Here is a 25,859-nt window from a genome sequence, read left to right on the forward strand (position 1 = left end):
TGGACCTGTAATTTTATGTCTTTGATAAGAGTTGGGAAATTTTCTTTTACTATTTCCTCTATACTTTCTGCCCCCTTTTCTTTCTCTTCTCCTTCTGGGACACCTATAACATGTTTCATGTTGTCATTCAGTTCCATGAGACCCTGTTCATATTTTTTCCATTCATTTCCTTATGTGTTCCTTTGTGTGCAGGATTTCAGATGTTCTGTCTTCCAGCTCACTGATCGCCACCTCTGCCTCTCTAAGTCTGCTATTGTATGTCTCCATTGTGTTTTTCCTCTCTTCTATTATGCCTTTCATTCCCATAAGTTCTGCCATTTGTTTTTTTAATTAATTAATTAATTAATTTTTATTGAGATTGTTCAGATACCATACAACTATCCAAAGATCCCAAAGTGCACAATCAATTGCCCATGGCACCACCATACAGCTGTGCATCCATCAACACAATTTTTTTTTTCAATTTTTAGAACATTTTCACTACTCCAGAAAAGAAACAAAGACAATAAAAAGGAAACTCACATCCTTCCATACCCCTAACCACACCCCCCTCCATTATTGATTCATAGTTTTGGTATAGTACATTTGTTACTGTTGATGAAAGAATGTTAAAATACTACTAATTCCAGTATATAGTTTGCACTAGGTATATATTTTTTTCCTATATGCCTCTCTAGTATTAAGATCTAGTTATAGTGACATACATTTGTTTTAAATCATGAGAGAGATTTCTAATATTTGTATAGTTAATCATGGGCATTGTCCACCACAAGATTCACTGTTTTATACATTCCCATCTTTTAACCTCCAACTTTCCTTCTGGTGACATGTGTGACTGAGCTTACCCTTTCCACCACCTTCACACACCTTTTAGCACTGTTAGTTGTTCTCATTGCATGCTACCATCACCCCTGTCCATTTCCAAATATTTAAGGTCACCTTAGTTGAACATTCTGCTCATAATAAGCAACCACTCCCCATTCTTTAGCCTCATTCTATATCTTGGTAACTTATATTTCATGTCTATGAGTTTACATATTATAATTAGTTCATAACAATGAGACCCTGCAATATTTGCCTTTATATGTCTGTCTTATTTCACTCAATATAGTGTCCTCAAGTTTTCTTCATCAACCCATTTCTTTTAAGATGGTTTTGTTCGAACACTATACATTCCGTCCTAAGTAAACAATCATTGGTTCCCCGTATAGTCACGTATTTATGTATTGAGCACCATCACCACTGTCTATATAAGGACATTTCTTCCACAAACATGGAGGAAGAGTCAAAGAAGGCAGAGAGCCAAAAGAAAAAGGCAAGAGAAAGAGAGAAAAACAAACAAACAAACAAAAAGCTTGATAGCTAGAAGGGGACAAAAGGAAAGATAGCATTAACCTGAAGTGGAATAAAGAGTCAGACAACATCACCAATGCCTGGAGTCCCATACCCTTCCTCTATTCCCCACCCCCCCATATGTATTTAGCTTTGGTATATTGCTTTTGTTACATTAAAGGAAGAATAATACAATGTTTCTGTTAATTCTAGCCTCTAGTTTGCATTGATTGTATTTTCCCCCAATCCCACCCTATTTTTAACACCTTGCAATTTGACATTCATTTGTTCTACCTCATGTAAAAACATATTTGTACCTTTTATTACAATCATTGAGCATCCTAGTTTCCCTGAGTTACACAGTCCCAGTCTTTACCATTTGTCTTTTGTTCTGGTGTCCCACATGATCCCTGCCTTCCTCTTTCAACCATATTCACAGTCATCTTTGTTCAGTGTACTTACATTGTTCTTCTACTATCTCCCAAAATTGTTTTCCAAACCTCCGACTCCTGTCTTTTCCTTTCTGTCTGCAGTGCTTCCTTTAGTGTTTCCTGTAGAGGTTTCTTGTTCACAAACTCATTCATTGTCTGTTTGTAAGAGAATATTTTAAGCTTTCCCTCATATCTGAAGGATAGTTTTGCCGGATATAGGATTCTTAGTTGGTGGTTTTACTCTTTCAGTATCTTAAATATATCACCCCACTTCCTTCTTGCCTCCATAGTTGCTATTGAGAAATCCACATATAGTCTTATCAAGCTTCCTTTGTATGTGATAGATCATTTCTCTCTTGCTGCTTTCAGGAGTCTCTCTTTATCTTTGATGTTTGATAACCTGATTATTATGTGTCTTGGCATAGGCCTATTCAGATCTATTCTGTTTGGGGTATGCTGTGCTTCTTGGATCCATAATTTTATGTCTTTCATAAGAGATGGGAAATTTTTATTGATTATTTCCTCCATTATTGCTTCTGCTCATTTTCCCTTCTCTTCTCCTTCTGGGACACCAATGACACGTAAATTCTTGCTTTTCATTTTGTCTTTCAGTTCCCAGAGACGTTGCTCATATTTTTTCATTCTTTTCTCCATCTGTTCTTTTGCGTGTAGGCTTTCAGGTGTTTTGTTCTCCAGTTCCTGAGTGTTTTCTTCTGCCTCTTGAGATCTGCTGTTGTATGTTTCCATTGTGTCTTTCATCTCTTGTGTTGTGCCTTTCATTTCCATAGATTCTACTAGTTGTTTTTTTGAACTTTTGATTTCTGCCGTATACATGCCCAGTGCTTCCTTTACAGCCTCTATCTCTTTTGTAATATCTTCTCTAAACTTTTTGAATTGATTTAGCATTAGCTGTTTAAATTCCTGTATCTCAGTTGAAGTGTACATTTGTTCCTTTGACTGGGCCATAACTTTGTTTTTCTTAGTGTAGGTTGTAATTTTCTGTTGTCTAGGCATGGTTTCTTTGGTTACCCCAATCAGAATGGGCTAAGGTCCCAGAAGGAAGAAATATTCAGTATCTGGTTTCCCTGAGGGTGTGTCTTAGAACATTGGTACACCCTGTGATGCCTCTGGTCACTATGCCTTTCTGCCCAGCAGGTGATGCCTGTTAGCCTATAATTCTTGACTTGTGTAAGTTCTGAATGAAAGGCAGGTAGTAGAGCTGGGCCCCACTCCTTTCATCTTAGAGAAGATAGATGCCCTAGGGGGAGGTCATTAGCATTTCAATGGTCTCTCTCCGCCTGTGCTATACCCTTGTCTGGGTCACAGAACTGGGAACTGAAAATGGCTGTGGCTTTTTCCACTGAGTCAAAATAGGAACAGAGCTAGTCCAAGGTGACCCTCTGGCTCTCCAAGGTCAGTCATCACCTAAAGCTGCTGTCTACTTGTTGGGGATTAATACCTCCTAGTGAGCAGTTCACACTTGCTAATTAAAACCCCAGTTGGAGCTCAGCTGAGCTATATTCGCTTGCTGGGAGAAAGCTTCTCTCTGGCACCACGAGGCTTTGTAGCTCAGGCTGTAGGGGAGGGGTCTCCCAATTTGGATCTGCAGTTTTTACTTACAGATTTTGTGCTGTGATCTCAGGCATCCCTCCCAATTCAGGTTGGTGTATGATGAGTGGATGGTCATGTTTGTTCCCCTGCAGTTATTCCAGATTATTTACTAGTTGTTTCTGGTTTTTTTTAGTTGTTCCAGGGGGACTATTTGGCTTCCATTCCTCTCTATGCTACCATCTTGGATACTCCTGCCATTTGTTTTTTCAAGCTTATGAATTCTTCCTTAAGATCATCCAGTGTCTTCTTTATATCCTTCATCTCTTTTGTCACATTGTTTCTCACATCAGATTTGATTTAAAAGATTTGTTTGAACATCTGTAATTAGTTGTTTCAACTCTTGAAACTCAGTTGAGATGTTAGTTTCTTCCTTTGATTGGGTCATATCTTCCAGCTTCCTTATGTGGCCTCATGATTTTTTGTTTTTTTTTTGCTGTCTAGGCCTCTGAATTTTTTGATTAGTTTATTCTAGAGGTTGTTTTCTCTCTTTTGCCTAAGGTTTTCTTGTTGGTTGACTTTGTTCTCTATCTTTTCCTTGTTTATCTCCCTGGTCAGTTGTCAGATTGGCTCTGTCCTCCAGTCTTTCCCCCCAAATCAGGTGCCCACTGTGGCCTGCCACAGGGCTGGGAGGTAGGCATTGGGCACCCCAGCAAGTTCACTGTGTGTGTAATACAAGTCTCTGGGTTCCGGTGGTGCTCTCTTCTCCACTGCCTATCATGACCTGGGTTGGTTTTGGGTCCCTGCTTTAACAGCTGGGTCTTCCCTATTTCTCAGGCAAAATAGGGCTGGGTTTCCATACAGGGCATGTAGACCAGCTCCTGTGCTCCTAAGAAAGGTTCTGAAGCATCTTTTAAAAAGTATTTTCTTGCCTTGCACTTTCAAGACTGTTCAGCAGATGGTGCTCTTCAGTAACTTAATTGTCCTCAGAGGTGGCTTTGCCTCCAAGCACAGGCTGTGTCTTGACCCAGCCAGGTGAAACTGCAGGATTCCTATCCCTCATGTTGCCAGCCAAAATTTGGCTAGATGCGGAGCTCCACCTGTGGCAAAGTACTCCTTTAGCTGACCCAGCAATCGAACTGTCTCCAAGGCAAGGAAATGGCCACTGGTTGCTGCGTCCCTCAAGGGTGGGGGAAGGGCTTTCAGACCCAGGACTAGAAACAGTCTCTGTCCATGTTTTCTCAGTCTCTTTGTCCCTCACTGACCTGGGTCTTGAAATGTCCTCCCCTGTCCACTGAGTCTTCAAACAGTGAGTGTATTTTTCAGTGCTGTGAGAGATTTTAAAATCTACGTCCCTCGTGGTAGGATTCTGGTCTGCTGTTTCTGTGCCTTTCCCACACAGAGACTGAGTGATGGGGAGGGGAGAGGACTGCCTGGACTGGGATGGAAAATTCCTATCTGATATTTCTTCTCTTTCTTCAATTCAGCATTTGCAGGTTTTACTCCAGTCTATCTCCTCCTCCAGAGTTTCAAACAATTCAGAATTGTCCTTTTATTCATTGAATCTCTGGAGAGAAGTTTTCAGTAGCTGTTTACATCACCATGTTGATGATGTCACTCATGATATTAATTGATTTTTGAAAGGTGAACCAGACTTGCATTTTTGGAATAAATCCTACTTAGTTGCGGTATAAAATTTTTTATATAATTTTTAATTTGATTTGCTAATATTTTGTTGAAGATTTTTAATCTAATTTATGATATTGGTGTGTAATTTTTCTTCCTAGTACTCTCAGTTTTTGGAGTTAGGGTACTTCTGGTTCCAGACAATGAGTTAGGAAATGTTCCTTCTGCTTCTATTTTCTGGAACAGATTATAGAGAATTTTGATCATTTCTTTTTTAAATGTTTGATAGAATTCACCAGTGAAATCATCTGGACATGGTGTTCTGTTTTAGAATATTATTAATTGTTGACTCAATTTCTTTTACAGACATAGGCCTATTCAGATGATCTGTTTCTCCTTGTATGATTTTGGTAGATGTGTCTTACAAGTATTTGGTCCATTTCATGTAAGTTATCAAATTTGTGAGCAGCGAGTTGTTCATAATGTTTCTTTATTATCCTTCTAACATCCATGTGATCAGTTGTGATGTTCCCTCTTTCATTTCTATTAATAATGTGTGTTCTCTCTTTTTATCTTGGTAAGCCTAGTTAGAGGTTGGCGAAGTTTATTGATCTATTTAAAGAATCATCCTTAGCCTTCACTGATTTTCTCTATTAATTTCCTGTTCTCAATTTCATTGATTCTGCTTTAATTTTTATTATTTCTTTTCTTCTGCTTACTTTGGATTTAATTTATTCTTACTAAATTTTCTAAAGTGGAAAACTAGATCTTTCTTCTTTTCTAATATATGCATTCCATGCTATAAAGTCCCCTCTAAACACTACTTTTGCTGCATCCCACAAGTTTGGATAAGTTGTATTTTCAATTTCATTTAATTCTAGATACTCTTGAGACTTCTTATTTGAATCATGTATTATTTAGAAGTGTGTTGTTTAATCTTGAAATATTTTGGGTTTATCCCTTGTCTTTCTTTTATTGATTTCTGGAGTGATTCTATTGTGGTCTGAGAGCATAATTTGTATTACTTTTTATTCTTTTAAATTTGTTGAGGTGTATTTTATGACCCAGGATGTGTTCTATCTTGTTGAATGTTTCATGTAAGCTTGAGAAAAATGTGTGTTCTGTTGTTGTTAAAATAAGTATTCTATAAATGTCAATTAGATCCAGTTGATGATGATGCCGTTCAGTTAAACTATATCCTTACTGATTTTCTACTTGCTGGATCTGTCAATTACTAATAGAGGAATATTGTAATTCTCCACCTATAATAATGAATTTGTTCATTTCTCCTTGCAGCTTTATCAGTTTTTGTCTCATATATTTTGATGCTCTGCTGTTAGATGCACATATACTCAGGATTATTAGGTCTTCTTGGAGTACTGATCCCTTTATCATTATGTAATTTCCCTTTTTATCCTGATAATTTCCCTTGCTTTGAAATCTGCTTTGTCTGAAATTAATACAGCTACTCCAGTTTTCTTTTGATTTGTGTTACAATGGTATACTTTCTCCATCCTTTTACTTTCAACTTATTTGTCTTTATACTTAAAGTGGGTTTCTTGTAGACAGCATATAGTTGTATTTTGTGTTTTTATTCATTCTGATGGTTTCTTTTAATTGTTGTATTTAGATCATTCACATTTAAAATGATTATTGATATATTGGATCAATATCTAACATATTTTTAACTTTTCTATTTATTGCTTTTGTTCCTTTTTCCTCTTTTTTTTTTTTTTTTTTTTTTGGCTTCCACTCTTTTCTGCCTTCTGTGGCTTTGAGTATTTTATATGATTCTATTTTCTCTTCTCTATTAGTATATCAGTTATACTTAAATATTTTTACTGGTTTTCCTTGAATTTGCAATATACATCCACAACTAATATCAGTTCACTTCAAATAACAGAATCTTGCTTCAACATAGTACAGATAATTTATAACTGAGTATTTCCTATTTCTCCCTTCCATCCGTTAAAACACTGCTGTCATAGTTTTGCTTATCCATAAGCTATAATTATTTAATATATTGTGGCTTTTTTTTAAAGAAAATGTTATCTATTAGATCAGTTAAGAAGGAGAAAATAAAATATTTCATTTTATCTTCCTTTATTCCTTCTTGAAGCTCTTCCTTTCTTTATGAAAAACCAAATTTTGACCTGTTTCCTTTTCCCTGTCTTTCAACATTTCTTGCAAGGCAAATCTACTGGTGACAAATTTCCTTAATTTTTGTTTAACTGAGAAAGTCTTTATTCCTCTTTACCTTTGAAGGATACTTTCACTGAATATAGAATTCTAGGTTAGTGGTTTTATCTTCCAACACTTTAAATATTTCACTCCACTATTTTGCTTGCATGGTTTCTGAAGAGAAGTCCATTGTACCTTTGTAGATACAATGTTTTTTCCTCTGGTTTCTCTCAAGATTTTCTTTTTGTTTTTAATTTCCTATATCTTGGTATATAGCTTTTGTTATTTATCCTGCTTTGGAATTCACTGATATTTCTGGATCTGTGGTTTGGTATCACCCATTAATCTCGGAAAATTCTCAGCCATTATAATTTCAAATATTTTTTTCTGTTCCCTTCTTTCTTTTTTCTCCTTCTAATAGTCCCATTACATATATATTTGCAATTGTCCAATTCTGGAATTTTCTCTTCTTGTTTTTGTTTTTCAGTCTTTTTTTTTCTCTTTGCTTATAAGTTTGGGAAGTTTCTATTTATATACCTGCAAACCCACTGGTTCTTTCCTCAGATGTGTCCAGTGTACTGATGAGTCCATCAAAGAATTGTTCCTTTCTTCTACACTGCTTTTGATTTCTATCTTTTCTTTTTGATTCTTTCTTAGATTTTCCAGCTCTCTGCTTACATTTCCCATCAGTTCTTGCATATTGTCCACTTTTTAAATTAGAACCCTGAGGATATTAATCATAATTTATTTTAAATTTTCAGTCAGATAATTCCAAAATCTTTGCCATATTTGAGTCTGGCTCTGATGCTTGCTCTGTCTCTTCAGACTGTGTCTATTGCCTTTTATCATGCCTGGTATATTTTTGTTTGTTTTTTCAGATGATGGTTAGCATATTTTAGCAATAAAGTATTTTTAATGCAATTTTATTGAGATATATTGACACACCATATAATCCATCCAAGAAATACAATCAGTGGCTCACAGTATCACTGCATAGCTGTGCATTCATCACCACAATGAATTCTAGAACATTTTCATTACTCCAAAAAAAAAAAGAAAAAAAAAAAGAAAAAGCAGTAAAAAAGTACACCTAAAACCTCCCATAACCCTTATTCCCTTCTATGATTTATTTACTTTTTTGTCTTTACTTTATTACTCATCTGCCCTTACACTGGATAAAGGAAGTGTCAGTCACAAGGTTTTCACAATCAAATGAAAATCACCCCATAAAAGTTATGTAGTTATACTGTAATCATCAAGAATCAAGGCTATTGGATTACAATTCAACAGTATCAGGTATTTCTTTTTAGCTATTCTAATACAGTTGAAACTAAAAAGGAGTATCTATATAATGCATAAGAATAACCCCCAGAGTGATCTCTTGACTCTATTTGAAATCTCTTAGCCACTGAAACTTTACCTTGTTACATTTCTTTTCCCCCTTTTGGTCAAGAAGGCATCCTCAATCCCACAATGCCAGGGCCAGGCTCATCTCTGGGAGTCATGTCCCATGTAGGGCAGAGGGTAGTGAGTTTATTTGCAGAGTTTGCTTAGAGAGAGAGACCACATCTGAGCAATAAGAGGTTTTCTTGGGGGTGACTCTTAGACATACTTATAGGTAGGCTTAGCTTTTCCTTTGCTGGAATAAGTTTCATAAGGGAGTCCTTAATTCTTGAGAGAATATCTGGAGTTCTCCAGGTGAGGGAGTTCAATACTTCCAAATTCTTCCCCAGTCCCTCAAATGGGACTTTGCAACTACTTTTTTTGTTTTCTGCTCCAAATATTCTGGAACATCTTGGGGTATTACATTAACGTACACAGAATAATAGGATCTCATTTCCTACTCTAGGTTCCATGTAATTATGTTATTTAAGCAAATTGACTCTTCAGGTTAAATTAGATAGCGTGCTATAGAAAATTTAATTTTGAACCAAATAAGCATCTCTTCCTTTGGTCTCACATGGAAGTTGAAGTTTCAGAATACAGTCAAAATCATCCTTTACCCTGTATTCTAATTTACCTTAGTCCTAACCAGGTACATTTCATTCATATCTCTAATAGAAGTCGGATCTTTTTTCAGCTTCTTTAGCAATTGCTGTGTAGAATAATACTGCCTTTCAGAGCTGCAGAACTGTATCTCTGGGTCTAACGTGTCACTCAGATATTCAAAGTTCCAGGGAGCTACCAGGCTGTACCCAAAGAGCTCAGCATCTCAGAATTTAGAAATAACCATTAAAACTCAGTAAAAATGTGACTGCTGTAGGAGCTTACAATCTAGGAACCTTTACAATGAGCCTTATTGAACATTCTGTATTCCTAAATCATTGATTGTCCACTGTCTGCCCATCTATCCCCTGATGACTTGTGCTCTTGAATTCAATTCTCAGTGTTGGCTCACTATAGTTAATTTATATTAGTGAGACCATACAATATTTTTCCTTTCGTTTCTGGCTCATTTCACTCAACGTAATGTCCTCAAGGTTCATTCACCTTGTTGCATGCCTCACAACTTCATTCTTTCTTGCAGCTGCTCAATATTCTGTTGTATGTATATACCACAGTTTGCCCTTCTGTTCATCAGTCAGTGTAACCTTAGGTCATCTCTATCCATTGCAAATTGTGAATAATGCCACCATAAGCACCAATGTGCAAATGTCTGTGTCCCTGCTTTCAGTTCTTCCAACAATATACCTAACAACAGGGCTGCAGGATCATATGACAACCCTACCCCCAGCCTCCTGTCATGCCTGGTATATTTTTGTTGAAAGCCAGACACACTGCACTGAGTAGCAGGAACTGGGTTAAAGAGACCTATAGTGTGAGGTTTTATGTTTATCTGGGTAGGAGTTTGGCTATGTTTACTGTTTTCTGTAGTTGAAGGTGTCAGAAGCTAAAATTTCCTCTGATGTAATTGATTTTGTCTCTGGGTTTTCCTAGAGACTTCTTAAATACCATCTGAACATTGCAGTTCCTTCAGTTGTAATCCTTTTTTATTACAAAAATTATATAAAATCAATGAAAATAATTAAAATAAAATAATTATAAAAGCAGATTACAACTGAGTCATATTAATGTGGTAGTAGGGTATGGAGGGAGGGGAAGCATTATCCTATGATTAGTCTTTTAGTGAGGCTGTGCCCCTGGTCCATGACCTTTACAAGTGATTTGCAGCCTGCTTTCTCCCCTTAGGTGATTCAGAGGTTATAGGAGGCTGGCACTGGGTATCTTCCTTCACCCACATCAGATAGGTTCTTTTATGCTCTGATATAATAACTTCCCTTTAGGGCAGGCCTTTGTTAAGGAGATCAGAATGCTTTGGGCATATTTCAAATGGTTAATTTTCCCCTACCCTTGCCAAAACCATGAGGAAATATTTTTCTGGTCTTCTCAGTGAGAACCTGGTGGGACTCCTGGAGGTAAAACTTATGAAAGATGGGGGCCCCGAAGGCTGAGAGCCCAGGAGTTTTATCCCTCAAGCTAGACCATGCTTGATCTCCAGCAATTAGTCAAGCAGCCTTTAAATATTCCTACCCACTGCTGGAATCAGCACTGATCTCTGCTCCAAGAAAGCTGTGCTTTTTTTGTATTCCCCTGTCTCTTCAGTTTTGGGGATGGCTGTTGACCTCAATTCTCTGATGAATCTAAGAAACACTGCTGATTTTCAGTTTGTTCCATTTTTATCTTGTGCGGATAAGAGTGATGAATTCCAAGCTCTTTACATGGCATATCAGAAACTGGAAGTCCCTCTAATTTGGTTTTAAACCCATTCATTGAGTACTTAATTTTAGCTACAGTATTTTTAAATCCTAAACTGTCATCTTGGTTCTTTTCCAATTCTCTGCAGACATTCTCTGTTCTCTTTCGCCTATGAACATATTAAGCATATTTATTTTAAACTCTGAATCTGAAAACTCCATTATCTTGAGCTCCATTGGGTCTATTTCTATTGTCTATTTTTTTCCATTCATGTATTTTTTTTCCTCCTCATGTGTCTGGTTATTTTTGATTTGAGTATTAGATATTATTTATGAAAAATTATGCAAATAATTTGATTACTTTTCTTTTTCAGAAAGGAATTACCTTTGTTTCTAGTCAGCAACTGGGGGCATTAATAATCTTCAATTACCTAAATACAGTTTCAAAGTCTTAGATGATTCAAAACTGAGCTGCTGGATCTGGGGTGTCCTTTCTATTTCTGGTTTATCCTTACTCTAGGATGTAGTGACCCAATTTAATTTTATTTAAGACAAATAATAACAATGTTATCATTAATTTGTTTTGTGACTAAAATGAATACTTGTTTTTTAGTATAATATGGTACTAATTAATTTTTTTCTTTAAGAAAAGACCCTAATATGCATGAAATTAAAGTGAGAGAAACATTTTTTTGAAAAATCATTTGCAGTGTCTATTTTAAGGAAATTATTTAAAAATAAAATATTATATGTAATTTTTATGTTAATGTATTTATGAAAAATTATGTTAATGGGTCCAAAGCTTTCATCAGAATCTCAAATGGATCATTGAGCCCTACTCCACTACCCCAATCCTTTGATAAGGGCTAGGGAAAAATGAAATCATTTAGGGATACACAAATTAGCTTCCAGTAATGGTGAAGTAGCTTTAACAGACCAACCCTCATACCAAGAATAGCAGGACAAAGTTGGTCCAAAGTATTTGTGAGCTATCATGGCACTGAGGACTTGAAGCACATTACCAGTGTGGATCCATAAACAATGATTTCTTTTCCCTCTTTCAATTTCTTGACATCAGATAATCCCAGAAACTTGATATAATCCCAGGGACAAAGGATAGTCCCAGGAATGACATAGAGATTTTCCCATCATCCCAGTAATAATAAGAAATGGCAACATTAATAATAATCTGATAAATTGAAAAGAAAGAGAAGGTATACATCTGTGTATCCATGTTTATAGACTGACAATATTTTATACACATGTGTGGATCTAATTTTTGAGTCAAAATATCTTAACGCAGTACTTGCCACCAACTGATTTAAATATCTTTATCTGAACTCCTAAAAAAGAGAATCAAATTGACCTCAATCAAGGAAACTAATTTTCAAAAGAGCAATCCAGTTCTGTTTACTTGGAAAGGCGTTTTAGGTGGTTTAAATTACTGACTCACCTCTCATGTCTCCTTTAAAAGAGTTCAAGCCAAATAAAACAATATTTACTTTAATTCTCTCTAAGAGCATACACTTTGTATTTTCTGTCCCTACTAGGCTATTATCTTTGCACTGCTGGTTTTTTCATCACTCCCTGGTCAGATCCATATATCTTACAATTGTCTTCACATCTGACCTGAGCCTACACCCCATTCTGTTTTTACTCTCTTTTGCTATTCTCCCTATCTGTTTTTGCTTTATTTTGTATTATGTTTTATTTCGATCTTTCCTTTTTGCTTTTCCTTCTACTATCATGGCACTATCAAAAGGTATGACACTAAAATTTAGGAACTTATACAGAACAGAGGAGTGGAAAGGAGCAAAGGCAACAGAGCACATGGTTGCCAATGGTCAAGACCAGAAAGCTATAGTGGAGCATAAACTGGAGATGGGCAAATGAAAACAACACGTGTTTAAATTGCTTTGACATGTGTACAACTCAGGAGAATGTTTTCTTCTTCTGGACCACCCAGTAATACAGTCCTCGGGTGTCTGTATCTTTCATTTATGAGGGGAACTGGAAACAGATGACGATGTCTCATAACCACTTCTTCCCCTCAGAATTTGTTGCATTTCAACACTGGTTAGAATTTTCTGAGTATCTATCCTGTTTCTTCATGTCAGTTTCATCGTTAGTTATAACTCTCCTTTCACTTAAAAACCCTATCCAGTTTAATGTTCGTATATCCATGGTAGATTTTGTTGTATTCAAGATTACTCACTTGAACATGTGGTGATGTTTGTGATGTTAATAGAGAGAAAGGTCCACATTCTATAGACCGTGTTAGTGAGGATTCCCAAGCCCTTGTGTAATGGCATGGAACTCAGGAAGCTTAACTTTGATATTATACCATTTTAGGCTCCCCTTCCCCTATTCAGGGAGATTATAAAATATTACTAACCTTAGCCTAATACTGGCCTTGATGCAATAAGGGTGTTTTACTACCTTTGCAGGTAGAGTCCAGAATCTCGCATTGTGCAGCCATATTCCTGGACGATGTCCATGGGTTTTTATGTTGTTTACTAGATTAACCCTTAATATCTAAGCCAGATACATTCAATCAGACTTTTTACTAATTCTAGGACATTTAAAAATACATGGACTAAATCTTACACAAAACGCAATATAAAGGTTGTTTAGGAAACAATTTAATTAATTTTATAAATGGATTTCTTTTAGGGCATATAGTAGTGCTTTTTTGGTTTTTTATTTTCATGCCAGATGAATAGGATCCAAAGAGAGAAATTTTATTTCAGGAACTGAACAAATGATCTGACTATTCTTGTTGAAGTTCTCATTAACAGTTTTTGGTATATTTCTCAATTTCCTCTTTTGTTTTCCCAGTGTTTTTAGTATGTTGGAAAATTTACTCCAAACCACGACTTCTTCTTTTGAGGTACACTTTATATTGGATGCCTTTTAGCTTTATCATTGTACGTAGCAGTTTGTCTCTGAGCTCTGGTGTCTTTGAATGAAGCCAGAATCTGGATAACTTCTTCAAGGAAAGAGATCCAAGAGGTTCCTGGATCTCCTGAACACCAGGAGCCCACATAATGGTGCGAGAAGGACAGTCTCGAGGTAGAGGTGAGCATTCATTTCCTCAGTTCCAGAAATGAAGGTAGAAGTGCATGATGAGGTGATAAAAGTGATTTGGAGAGAAGAGATCAGACAATGGGCACTGGGAAAGAATAGAGATTGGACCAATCTAGGAGACTGATGCTTCAAAGGCAGGAGCTCTGGAAAGAATAAGAAACCAAACAGTAATGCACTGACATAGGAAGTGGGAGACAAAAGTGATACTTTGAGAAAAACAGGGAATCGATGGAAGAATGTAATATTTATGAAGAAAGAATAAGGAAATGGAAATTGGTTTATTGAGGATGAGTTTTGCCCAGATTCATCTCGTATTTCAGATATTACCTAGTCATTTATTCTGAGGGAGTTTCCATGTTCTCTTATTGTTTAAATTTTTTTTTTTTAATTACTCTGAAGTTCTCCATCTGACTTCTTCATTGCTCTAAGTTCTTAACGACCTTGGCCTCCTGGCCTTCTGGTAACCGCATTTGTCTTGCTGATCTGACAGAGAAAGGAGTCTGGTGGTCCCAAGTGCGGCTCTGGACTGTTGCTGTGGTTTCCCTTGCCCTCCTCAGTGCCTGTTTCATTGTGAGCTGTGTGGGTAAGTTCTACCTTGAGTTGTCACTTCTCTTCTCCCTTTCTCTATTGTCTTCTATACAGATTCCTTTACCCCCATTATATGTCAGTTTTTACTTGGAATGCTGTGTTTTTTTTTTTATTTCTCCTCCTCTCCTTCATTTCCCCTTCATCCTCCATCTTTTGATAATTGACTCTGGTTCCAGATTTACTTTACCTGGGTTTAGTAGCATTTTCCTAGTTAAAATTATGACCTCACATATGCACATATGTTAGTTGTAGCCATTCTCTACACATCCTTTAATAACTAGTGATGACATATTCTCTGGTCACAAAAGCCCTCTGTGGTAAGTCAAACCATAATTGCTTTTATAATTGTAATACTGTAGATTAGAATCTTTGATCTTCTTGTGAGATCATCTTCTTTTATATGAAATTAAAAGAATTCAAATGCTATAATAGAGGTGTAAAGGAATAGAACATTTCTTCCCTGGTTCATTTGATTCCAAATAAATATCTGATGTTCCTTTTGTGAGAAACCTCAAAAGATCTTTTTGCTCTCCAAGCTCCAATTGGTTTCCCTATTTACTGAAGAGATGATTAAAAATACTTACTGAGTAATCTGAGAGGAACTGAAAGTGACTTTTAATGTAATGTCATGTGGGCCATGTTTGTAGTTCCCTTTTAGATGTTAATAAATCTCACAGTCTTTAGTAAAACACAAATAATTTTCACAAAAGTTAAAATCTGTTTTACTTTTCATATCAAGTGAAAGAGCAAAGGGGTAGGGGGTTGGTTTAAGGATAGTTATTTCGTTAGTGAAGAGGTAGCAGATATTCAGTTCCCCAAGACGTAGACTAAGAGAGGGTAGAAAAGTTTGACAGTATTATGAGAACTTAAAATGTCTTTAAATGTTTAAAATTTATTTTTGGTTGTTATTTACCTCATATGTTTTTGTTTTGTTTTTTTTTTTTTTTCTGTAGTTACTAGCAGTCAGAGATCTTTAGAAAATATCAAAATAACTTGGGAGCTTGCTTCAGGGTTATTAGCGTTAAGGAGAAGCAGAGAGCCAGTGAGTCACCAATTATCTATTGATTACTTTGTGACAATCACTGTTTTAGGTGTTTGTGATTAATTGATGTAGGAAACAGAATCTCTGCCCTCGAATATGGAATTTAAATTATAGTGGAGAAAGGGACAAAAATAAATGTGTAGAAATATAAACAAACAAATAAGACAAATGAATAGCAGCAAGCAATACTTCAGCATGGTCTTCACTGGGATTATATAGAGAAGAGTGATGGAGGTAAGCCAGCTTGCCATAGAGATCTAGAACATAATGCTGTATAGTTAAAAGAATGCATACTAATCCTTCTTCTTCCTTCACAGTAACTTATCATTTTACATATGGAAAAATCGGCAAACGGCTGTCTGAACTGCACACGTATCATTCAAGTCTAACCTGCTTCAGTGAAGGGACAAGGGTGACAGGTAACGCTTTGCAATGCTTAACTAGATTTTCTCTTTTCTCAGAGAGGAATCATGGTTGACTAGAGATTGGTTTATGTATTTACCTTTTAAAATAAAATCTCTGTTTGGATATCTTCAAAGTATCTCCAAAGTTATATGTTCATACCAGGTTCCAGATTTGCCTCCAAAACAATTTCTTCTCCAGAATTCTTCATCTCACGCCAACCCTAGAAATTATTCATAGCAATTCTTTTTCTTTCATATTATCTTTGCCCTCTATTTAATGTATAAATTCTTCTTTTTGATATTTAAAGTTCACAATTAATAATGTCCATCTCTATTTCAAGAATCATCTGTATTACTGGTCAGTTTGGATCTTGGAATATAGCTCAGGATAAGACTACTCCAAAATACAGTCCTAGTAACTTCATATGTAGAGAGTTGGGAGAGTTGAATTCAGAATCATGGTCTGCCTCATGCTCTGTCTAGTGAAAACAGTCACAGTGAGGAAAAGTGCATTTCTGTAGTGGCCCTTGTGGCCTTAATCCTTCCAAGTTAAGAAATGCAATCCAAATGGATGTCAGACTCTTGCTATTTCAAGAACTAAATAATTCACTCTTCTGCTCCAATGGAGAAATCTGGGAGCAGTGAAGAAAACACAAGAAGATTCTTCATGTTTCTGTAAGATGTTGGCATTTTCTCTCTTTTGGTATTTGACAAGAATATGGTGCATGGATGTAGAGAAGGATGGTTTTATCTACACTCCCTGACTACGCTTCAGTCTTTGCCTTCAGAAAGCTCTGAAATGTGACAAATATGAACATTAATCAAATTAACTCCAAATCCATATGAACTTCGAATTCCCTCCTGAAAATATCTAACCCAAAATTATCCAACATAAAATTATGTTACAGATAAACTTAAATGAATAATGAATAAATTATTTTTATAAGAGTTTTTGTATAATACCAACAAAATGGGCTCAAATTTTAATAATATCCTTTCAAATTATTATTACAGTGAAAGGAAATATAAAAGTCCAAACATAAAATTTCTGCTTTGATTAAAGTTTAATCAAAATCCACAATTCTAAATTCTCCAATTTTTTCCCCACTTAGTCTCAGTCAGAGAACGTTGAGACATTTAGGTACATGGGTAGAATCAGAGTTCCTTCAAAAGGCCGGTTCTCTTTCTAGAGCAGTGGTCTTCAAACTGTTTTGCTTGCCAAATCCCAGAAAGGCTTTTGGTTAACTCTATATTCTCTGACATAGTTTAAATTGATATGTAAAAATTTTCATCATGATTTAGAAGCAAAAGCTTTAATTTCTGAAACACTGTAAATATTAACATTTAAAAAACAAAACTGTTATATCCTTGCTTAAATATTTATACCAGTGTTCAGATGTCATTAAAATGTGTTACCCAACATCATCCATTAAAAAAAAATCCTGAATAATATGTACTATTTAAAAGTCAGATGTTTTACATCATTCTCTTTTCTCCATGGACTAGTATTTATATCACATTTTCCATCTGCCCAAATCTGTATTTAGGTATATGTTTAATACTTTTATTTCCTCTGGACAATTAGATTTTAAGTATCTTAAAACTTCTTCAAGATTGACTTATCTTCATAATTATTACCAGAACACAATTATTCAAAACATCACTAATTTATTATAAAATTTTATAAATTATTACTAATAAATAAAACTACTGGAAATCCTTCTCTTAAAATAAGATGAATGGGGCTTTTGAAAAAATGCAATTAGGTGTATTTAGTTTTGAATAACATTATTGCTAGAATGAGTACAAGTTCAGCATCTATTCTACTCCTGTTTTTTAATTTTGAGACACAAGCAGAAATCTTGTTTGCCTAAATAAGTAGGTGGGAATGGAAGGAGTTTTGTTAGAATGCCATTCATTTCCTGAACTCTTTCAGTGCTGTTTGCCAAAATCCCATAGTAATTGTTACATATTGAATCATGTCCCCCACAAAGACCCATTCAAGTCCTAACCCCCAGTCCTGTGGATGCAAACCCATTAGTAAACAGGGTCTTTGAGGATGTTATTAGTTAACATGAGGCCAGACTGAATTATGACAGGAAGCCTTATAAGCAAAGGAAATTTAGATATGGCAGTGGTCAGATGGGGAGAGATGGTCAGTGGTGGAGGCAGAGACTGAGTTATGGATTGCCGACAAGCCACCACCAGAATGCTGCAGGCTTCAGAGAAAGGACAATCCTTCCGACACCTCGATTTTGGACTTCTAGCCTGCAAAACTGTGAGACAATAAATTCCTGCTGTTTAAGCCACCTAATCTGTGGTATTTTGTTATAGCAGCTCTGGTAAACTAAGCTAGTGATCGATCATGAAAAATTATTTGTAATTGTCTGTTAGCTGAGAATTTGATCAGGCCATTCTTTGATGTTGTTAAAAGTAAAGAGTAAGAAATAGAATAGTTTGCAAAAGTTTTGTTATTTCTTAGACAGTAATTTGCTTTTCAATTTCAGGGAGGTACACAAAAAATGCCTTAATAAGTCTTATCAATGACAATTAATTCACCTGCTATTTTTTATACTTACGAAGTACCTTGTTTAGCGCCTTATTCTCAGAAGAGACTGGGAAAATAAGATATTAATGTCAATATACAGTTTTAAAAAATGCTTTTATTTCATCACAGCTTTGAATATTTTTGTCAACATTGGAGTTGGAGATTTAGCATATTCAACTTACGCAAAATGTTTGCCATGTAACTTAATGGGCAAAGCAATCTACACTAGTAAAACAGTCAGCCACATTAGATTGAATTCAACATGCTAATACATGCTTTGAGGAGTATTATCAAACCAATCATTAATAAAGAACAGAATACATAGTTAACATTTCTAAAAGCATCCAATATTAAAATGATATGGATTTGGTATATCCATTTTATTTATTTTGTAATATAATGAAAAGAAGAATAACTCTATAAACTATTTTTCATCACTTAATATGTAATGATGTGACAACATAAAAAAACAAAATGAAACAGAACCACACATAATAACATGGATGAAAAATATGTTATTTGGAATGGAAAAGCAAGCCCAAGAAGACCACAATATATTATAAAATCTTACAAAAATTCCAAACCCAACAAATGTATGTTTAGAGATACATATTTATGTGCTAAAGGGAAATATATATATATAATCATATATGCCAGTGGATTTATACATGATTAGCTATAGATTTCTTTAATCCTAGGAGAATGGCAAACTGGTGCTTCTGGGGAGAAAGGAGAGAGGACTCTTATGTGCTTGATTCTGTGCTAAAATATAGTAATACTCACATTTATTGAGCAATTATTCTATGTGAAGCACCATTTAAAGTGCTTTACACATATCATGGGATTAAATCCTGCTATGTAGTTGGTGCTATTATTATTTCCATTTTAAAGGTGAAATAACTGAGGCTTAAGGAGATTATGTAACTTGCTCTAGGGCCTACATAATACAGCCAAAATTCTAATGAGGCACAATTCCAATTTTCACAACCACCTGTGAATAGGTATCATTTCCACTTAAAAAACTTGAATTTCCTTGGCTTGCCCAAGATAATCAAGCAAAACTGGGATTCCAGATTCACCTGTGTTAGTCAGTTAACACTCCAAGAGGATTTGATGTTTGTAACATATTAGGGACATGAAGCAACAGGGCAAAAGACCCTCTTAGTGGCTTCACTTGTGAAAAATTGAGAGGGCTTCTTCAGTTAAGCCTCAGTAAATATTGAGGCCTTACTGGTAAAGCATGTTTACTTAAAAGTAATTGCATGGCCTACAGTTATATAATTCAGGAAATAGTAAACACAAAAGTGAAGAAACACATCTTTAGAAAACAACCTCAGAACCTTGGGGACATATATGTATAGAACATATCTCTTCACTCTTATTTCTCTTTTATGTTGTACTCACACTTCTCTTTCATGCAACACAGAAAAGGTCTGGGGATGTTGCCCAAGTGCTTGGAAGTCATTTGGTTCCAGTTGCTACTTCATTTCTATGGAAGAGAATTTTTGGTCTAAAAGTGAGCAGAACTGTATTGGGATGGGGGCTCATTTGGTGGTGATCAACACAGAAGCAGAGCAGGTACTTTTAAAAACAGAATTAATGTTGGGGAAACTTATCTGTGTATTACTTAACTCCCTTGGCTAGGAGTGTCCGTCTTCTCTACTCCTTTCTCATCCTTTCTGCCCTGCTTACCCCTTCCCTCGCAACCCTGGAATACTGGTGTTAAGTCAAAGAATCTCAGGATAATACAAAGGAAATTCTCCTTAAGCCTGTAGTTCAGTGACTTCAAAATTAATTATGTTTTACCTCAATGAAATTACCTATTTGGAAACAATCTGAATGTATAAAATAGTTAATACAGAGGCCCAAATGGAAAAATAAGACTATTTTTTAAGAAACAAATCACTTCAGTTAAAATCCAGTGGGCCTTCCTTTATTTTTAACTTTTACAAGTAATTTACTACTTCCTAGAAAAGGAGTAGTTAGGGAAGTAGATAAACAAATCTGAATTTTGAGAACTCAAATGCAATTTCACTGTGTATCAGTCAGAATATCAGTCAGAAATAAAGACGGCACATACCTGAACTTATGAAAGCAAATATATGAACACACAAAAATTAACTTACGTATATTTTAAAACAATACTTTTTCTTTGTAAGAAAAAGGAGGAAATTTGGTCTGGTTGGAAATTTATGGGTCAGGATTCCCTTCCCCTCTGGAATTTTGTTGGTGTTTTGGCACGTATTGCTGGGCAAAGTCCCCTCAGGCAACTATTCCTAGTACTCTTTAGAGCTATATAGGACTCTTACTCTGTTCCTAACTACTTTTCTACTTGGAAATTCCAAAATCAATGACTCCTTCTTTTTCTTCATGTAGAATTTCATTGTCCAGCAGCTGAATGAATCCTTTTCTTATTTCCTGGGGCTCACTGATCCTCAGGGAGATGAAAAATGGCAATGGATTGATCAGACACCTTTCCATGAAAATGTCAGGTGAGTGCAGACCAAGATTAATGAGCTATAGTTCTTTGTTTACATAGAAAACTTAGGGAAATTTTCTTAGGAGCAATATTACTATTAATAATTATAATGTTGGTAACAGGATCTAATATTTATTAAGCTCTTACCAAGTGCTTTGTACACATTACCTCATTGAATCCTCAAAAAACTTTCTCTTTTTCAGAACCCCATTTCCTAGATGAAAAATTGAGTAATTTGCCCAAGGTCAATATATTAGTGAGATGAGAAAGTGGATCTCAGCCCAATGTCTATCTTATTCCAAAGATGGCGCTATTAACCATTATATTTCATTGCCTCTAAACACAAGGAGGCACGTCAATTAAATTCTTCTCCAATTAATAAGATTTAAAATATCTAGACCAGAATGATTTTCAATTTTAGTAGGATAGTCATAAAATAATACTGCAGCTTTTAAAATAATGATATGGCTTTTAAAAATGCCGAGGCTTTTAAAAACCTAGAATTTACCTTAATTATACATTACCTCATTTGATTTGCACACAACCTTGTGAGCTACTTGGAGACCTTATTATGATTGTCACTTTATAGATAACGAGTATAATCTCTTGGAAGATTCAATTACTTGCCCAAGATCAAAATGAGTAAGTAAGAAAATCAGTTCTTTCAATTCCAAAAATAATGTCCTACCCCACCCCACTCCAACCCCCTACAAAACACTGTTTTCCTTGAAAGCAGGGTAATTTCTAATGTCCAGATTCAGGCACCTTGTGACTCATTTAAGACAGCTCCATGAAGATAGAAAAACTTAGGAGGTGATAAGAGTAGACAAATGCAAGGAGGTAGTCTCTTCATTATGGGCCAGAAACGGACTGTTCAATAACCTAACCTGGAATAAAGTTTCTACATAGAGGAGGAAGTGAAGATCAGATTCCAGGGAAAAGACCCAAGATTACACCATCTTAAAAATATTTTGCCAGAAGAATCAAGTGGAAACGTGTGTGTCTGTATCTGAGGTTTTTGAGGAGGGCAGCTTGAGAATGGGGAATCAATGTTTGGTATGTTTTTCTAACCCTGAATCCCATTCTTTTCAACCCCCAAATTGGTCACCACACTTTCAGCTGAAGAAATGTTTCTACCCTTTGTTTCCCTTTAGATTCTGGCACCCCAATGAGCCTAATTTTTCTGCAGAGCGATGTGCTTCGATAGTTTTCTGGAGTCCTGGAAAATGGGGCTGGAATGATGTTTTCTGTGATTCTAAAAGGAATTCAATATGTGAAATGAAGAAGATTCACCTATGAGTGAAATGCATTCACCTACATCTTTAAAATAGGGACCAATTGTAAAACAATAATTTCCTCTTGTTAATTATGTAAATCCTGTGTCATAGAGGTTCATGGAAATATTGGAATGCTTCTCACCCTTCAATTACCCCTCCTCTGGTTTTCTCTTTTCCACTAATGATAGGATAAGTTCATCAGCTCTTTGTTTTCTCTTCCATTTGTTCTTTATTCGCTTCTTTCCTTTTGTTCTGACCACCTCCTTTTTACCTCGTTGGTGAAGAAGGATCCCCGATTCTAAATAGAGTAAGATGGTAAAACACCTGACACCCTTCATTGGACAGATAAGACTGACAGCAGTTTATTAGTCACGGCCCCCACCCCCCGGGGTGGAGGGGGTAGGATACCACAGGCCATGCAGGGCCACATGGGATTGCACTCAGGAACAGAGTGAACTGGCAGGGGGCTGTGGGAGGCAGGCTTTGTAGTGACCAGAGGGTGGATGTGATTGGGAGGATGTGATTGGGCTGGCAGGGAGGTGGAATCCATTTGGTAGAGGACCGGGTGATGTGCAGCGGGCCCAGTTGCTAGGGGAACTAGCCGGTGGGGAGCCTTTCCTGCTGGATGGGGGTATATCTGGTGAGAGAAGAGGATATGGTGAGAGCAGGGGAACTCACGGCTAGGCCTTTGGGGATCTGTGAGGCTCAAAGTTGGCAAGGCAGCACAAGGAATTTCAGGCCTTACAATGCACCTCTCTTTATACTTTCTTCCACAAACATTCCTTGTGCCAGAAACTGTATTCTTTTGTTAATTAGAAGACTTATAAAGGAGGTTTCTTTTAAAAGTTATGACTTTCCTCTCTCAAAACATCATAGAGAAATCCCCTCAATCAAGATAATGGTTGGGGCTGCAGTCATCTGAAGTCTTGACAAGATCTGCAGTATTTACTTTGTAGATGGCTCATTCACATGGCTCACAAGTTTGTGCTAGCTACTGGTAGGAGTCCTCAGGCCCTCAGTACATGGTACTCTCCATACATCTACTTGAGAGTGCCCACAACATGGGGGCCCACTTCCACCAGAGCAACAAGAGAACAAAGTGAAAGCACTAAGGTCTTCTATGATATGATCTAACCTTAGAAGTTATACACCATAACTTCCACTGCATTCTATTAGTCACGTAGTCCAAACTGGACATAATAAAGAAGGCAACTACTCAAAGGCATGAACACCAGAAAGTTAGATTCTTTGGGGGCCATTGTGGAGACTGGCTACCATAGCAAGATTTTTTTTTTTTTAAAGTTACAAAAATGTATACCAAGAAGGAAAATAATGAAAAATTTTTTACACTAAAATTATGAACTTCTGTTCATAAAGACACTGTAAGGAAAATGAAAAAAAAATTGAATTGGGAGAAGATATTTAAACATCTATAACTGACACAGTATTAATATCAAGAATATATAAACAATCTTCACAAATCAATTTCTTCATAGAAGAAGAAATGCATACATCCAAAAGACAAGAGACATTTTTATAAAGATACACAATTTCACTTGTAATTTGAGAATGCACAAGATCACAACAAGATATCATTTTATACCCTTTTAAAGGGAAAACATTAAGAAAGCAGGCAATACTAAGATTTGGAGGAGATGCAGATAAATGGGATCTCATACATTGCTGATTTGAGTTTAAATGGGTACAATCACTTTGGGAAATAATTGGATTATCTTGTAAAGGTAAACATTCAAATAAACTATGATCAATTTGTATTAGTTTGGTTCCCGTGCTTAAATTAGGATCATTCAAGGAGAGTTTAATAAAAAGAATGTTTATAAAGGTGAGACCATGGAAACCACAAGGATTAATGCAATACCCTGGGACTAGTAACAGTATGACTGTTATTAACACTGGTGAGGCTATTAGAATCCAGAAAGATAGCATGGTGTGGAGAGATCTACAGTGTGAGGAGCTGTGATATTTCACCAAGGACCCAGCTTGTGTTGACCCTGATGGAACAGAGCCAGAAGAATATATTCCCTGAGCTCACTCTTCTGTTTTCCTCCTCCCACACCCATCTTTGTGCAGGTCTCCTTATTGGCCAAACCCAACCAGAAGTTAGAGGCACAGATGCCTCCTGGGTCAGAGACCAGGAAGGAGAGGGTGGAGAGGGGTGAGAAGGGGAAATTGGAAGTTATCCAGCATCCCAGTGATATGTAATGCACATGTATATCAGGAAATATGAACAATAATATTCACTGTTTTTGTAGCAAAAAAACTTGACTGAAACTATCCAAATGCCCATTAAGAATACATAATTAAGCTGAGGCATGCTCCTTCAGTAGTATAGCATACAGCATTAAAAATGAATGGACCATGATAAATGATAACTACACTTAACAGCATAGATAAATATTAGTAGCATAATGTTGAGTGAAAAAATCAAGTCCTAGAAGATTACCTATAGTGTAATGCTCTACTTTAAAAAAACAAGTGAAGTTACAGAATATAAAGGCATATACTGACTTGAAATGAGTAACTTGTTACTGAAAATCAGGCATTCTACACAAAAATACCAACTGGGAACATAAACACACATTTAAATGGGAAAATATATAAAGCATGACACTTAATCCAAAATCTTGAATTTCCAAATGAGATAAAAACATAATAAAATAAATGTACAATGTCTATCAAGTAAATCTATCATGTTAAAACATAAAATGCTCAACACATTGCTGCATGATTACTAAATAATTAATATGCTTGTTAACAAATAGTTTTTGTGTAAGTGCATAGCAAGGATTCTGAGTTTCACATCTCCTTTATTGATACCTTCTGATCTTTTAATAAAGTCTATATATGATCCTTGCCATCCATAAACTATATTTGGAATTTAACGCAAAACATTTCCTGCCCATAATTTTGTTTAATATATAGAATTGACTTTTGGGGACATAAATATGCATTTTTCCTATATAAACATCACCCAACAACTGCTGTATTGAGAGAGTTCTAAGGTCTATGAAACGTGGATATTAAAAGAAATAAATGTTTTCAACACTGTAAATGTAATTAATGCCACTGAATTGTATACTAAAAAATAATTAAAATGGGAAAAATATAGAAATCCTGTATTTTATGTATGATTATTGTATAAACCCAAAACTTCTCTAATAAAAATAAATAAATAAATAAATGGAATGTAATTCACCCCAAATAATTAAAATGGCAAATTTTATCTTATCTATATGCTACCACAATAAAATAAAAAAATCATCATTACAAAACACCCAACAACAGAAAAAGAGGTGTTCTGTAGGGGGAATATTAACAAAGGAGACCTTCTGCATTGTATGCTTATATTATTTAGGCATCTATGTAGTAAAAGTGAAAGCAAATCAAGGACTTGATAAGCACAAAGCTCGATATAATGGTTACCTCAGGTTGGTAGTCAGGGGGTTGGGATTGGAGGAGCACGTAGGCACGTGACAGGGAAGGTTCTAGTTTTTGGATTGGGCAATGACGTTCATATAATAAACACAAAGCAAAACAAAAGAAAAGAAAGCAAACAAATGCTAGAAGGATAGTGTATCATGAGTCTAAAATTATGGTTTA

General features: G+C 35.8%; 1 protein-coding gene across 1 annotated transcript; it reads left to right on the plus strand.

Annotated features, from left to right (window-relative positions):
- The first annotated feature begins 13,552 nt into the window (after positions 1-13,552).
- Positions 13,553-25,371, plus strand: CLEC6A (C-type lectin domain containing 6A). Its single transcript, XM_037848074.1, has 6 exons — positions 13,553-13,891; positions 14,391-14,483; positions 15,848-15,949; positions 19,909-20,060; positions 20,859-20,974; positions 22,116-25,371. Exons 1-6 carry the CDS (start codon positions 13,861-13,863, stop codon positions 22,258-22,260), a joined length of 639 nt encoding a protein of 212 aa, XP_037704002.1. The 5' UTR covers positions 13,553-13,860; the 3' UTR covers positions 22,261-25,371.
- The last annotated feature ends 488 nt before the right edge of the window (positions 25,372-25,859 follow it).

This window comes from Choloepus didactylus, chromosome 8 (assembly GCF_015220235.1).
Source record: "Choloepus didactylus isolate mChoDid1 chromosome 8, mChoDid1.pri, whole genome shotgun sequence".
Classification (NCBI taxonomy): domain Eukaryota; kingdom Metazoa; phylum Chordata; class Mammalia; order Pilosa; family Megalonychidae; genus Choloepus; species Choloepus didactylus.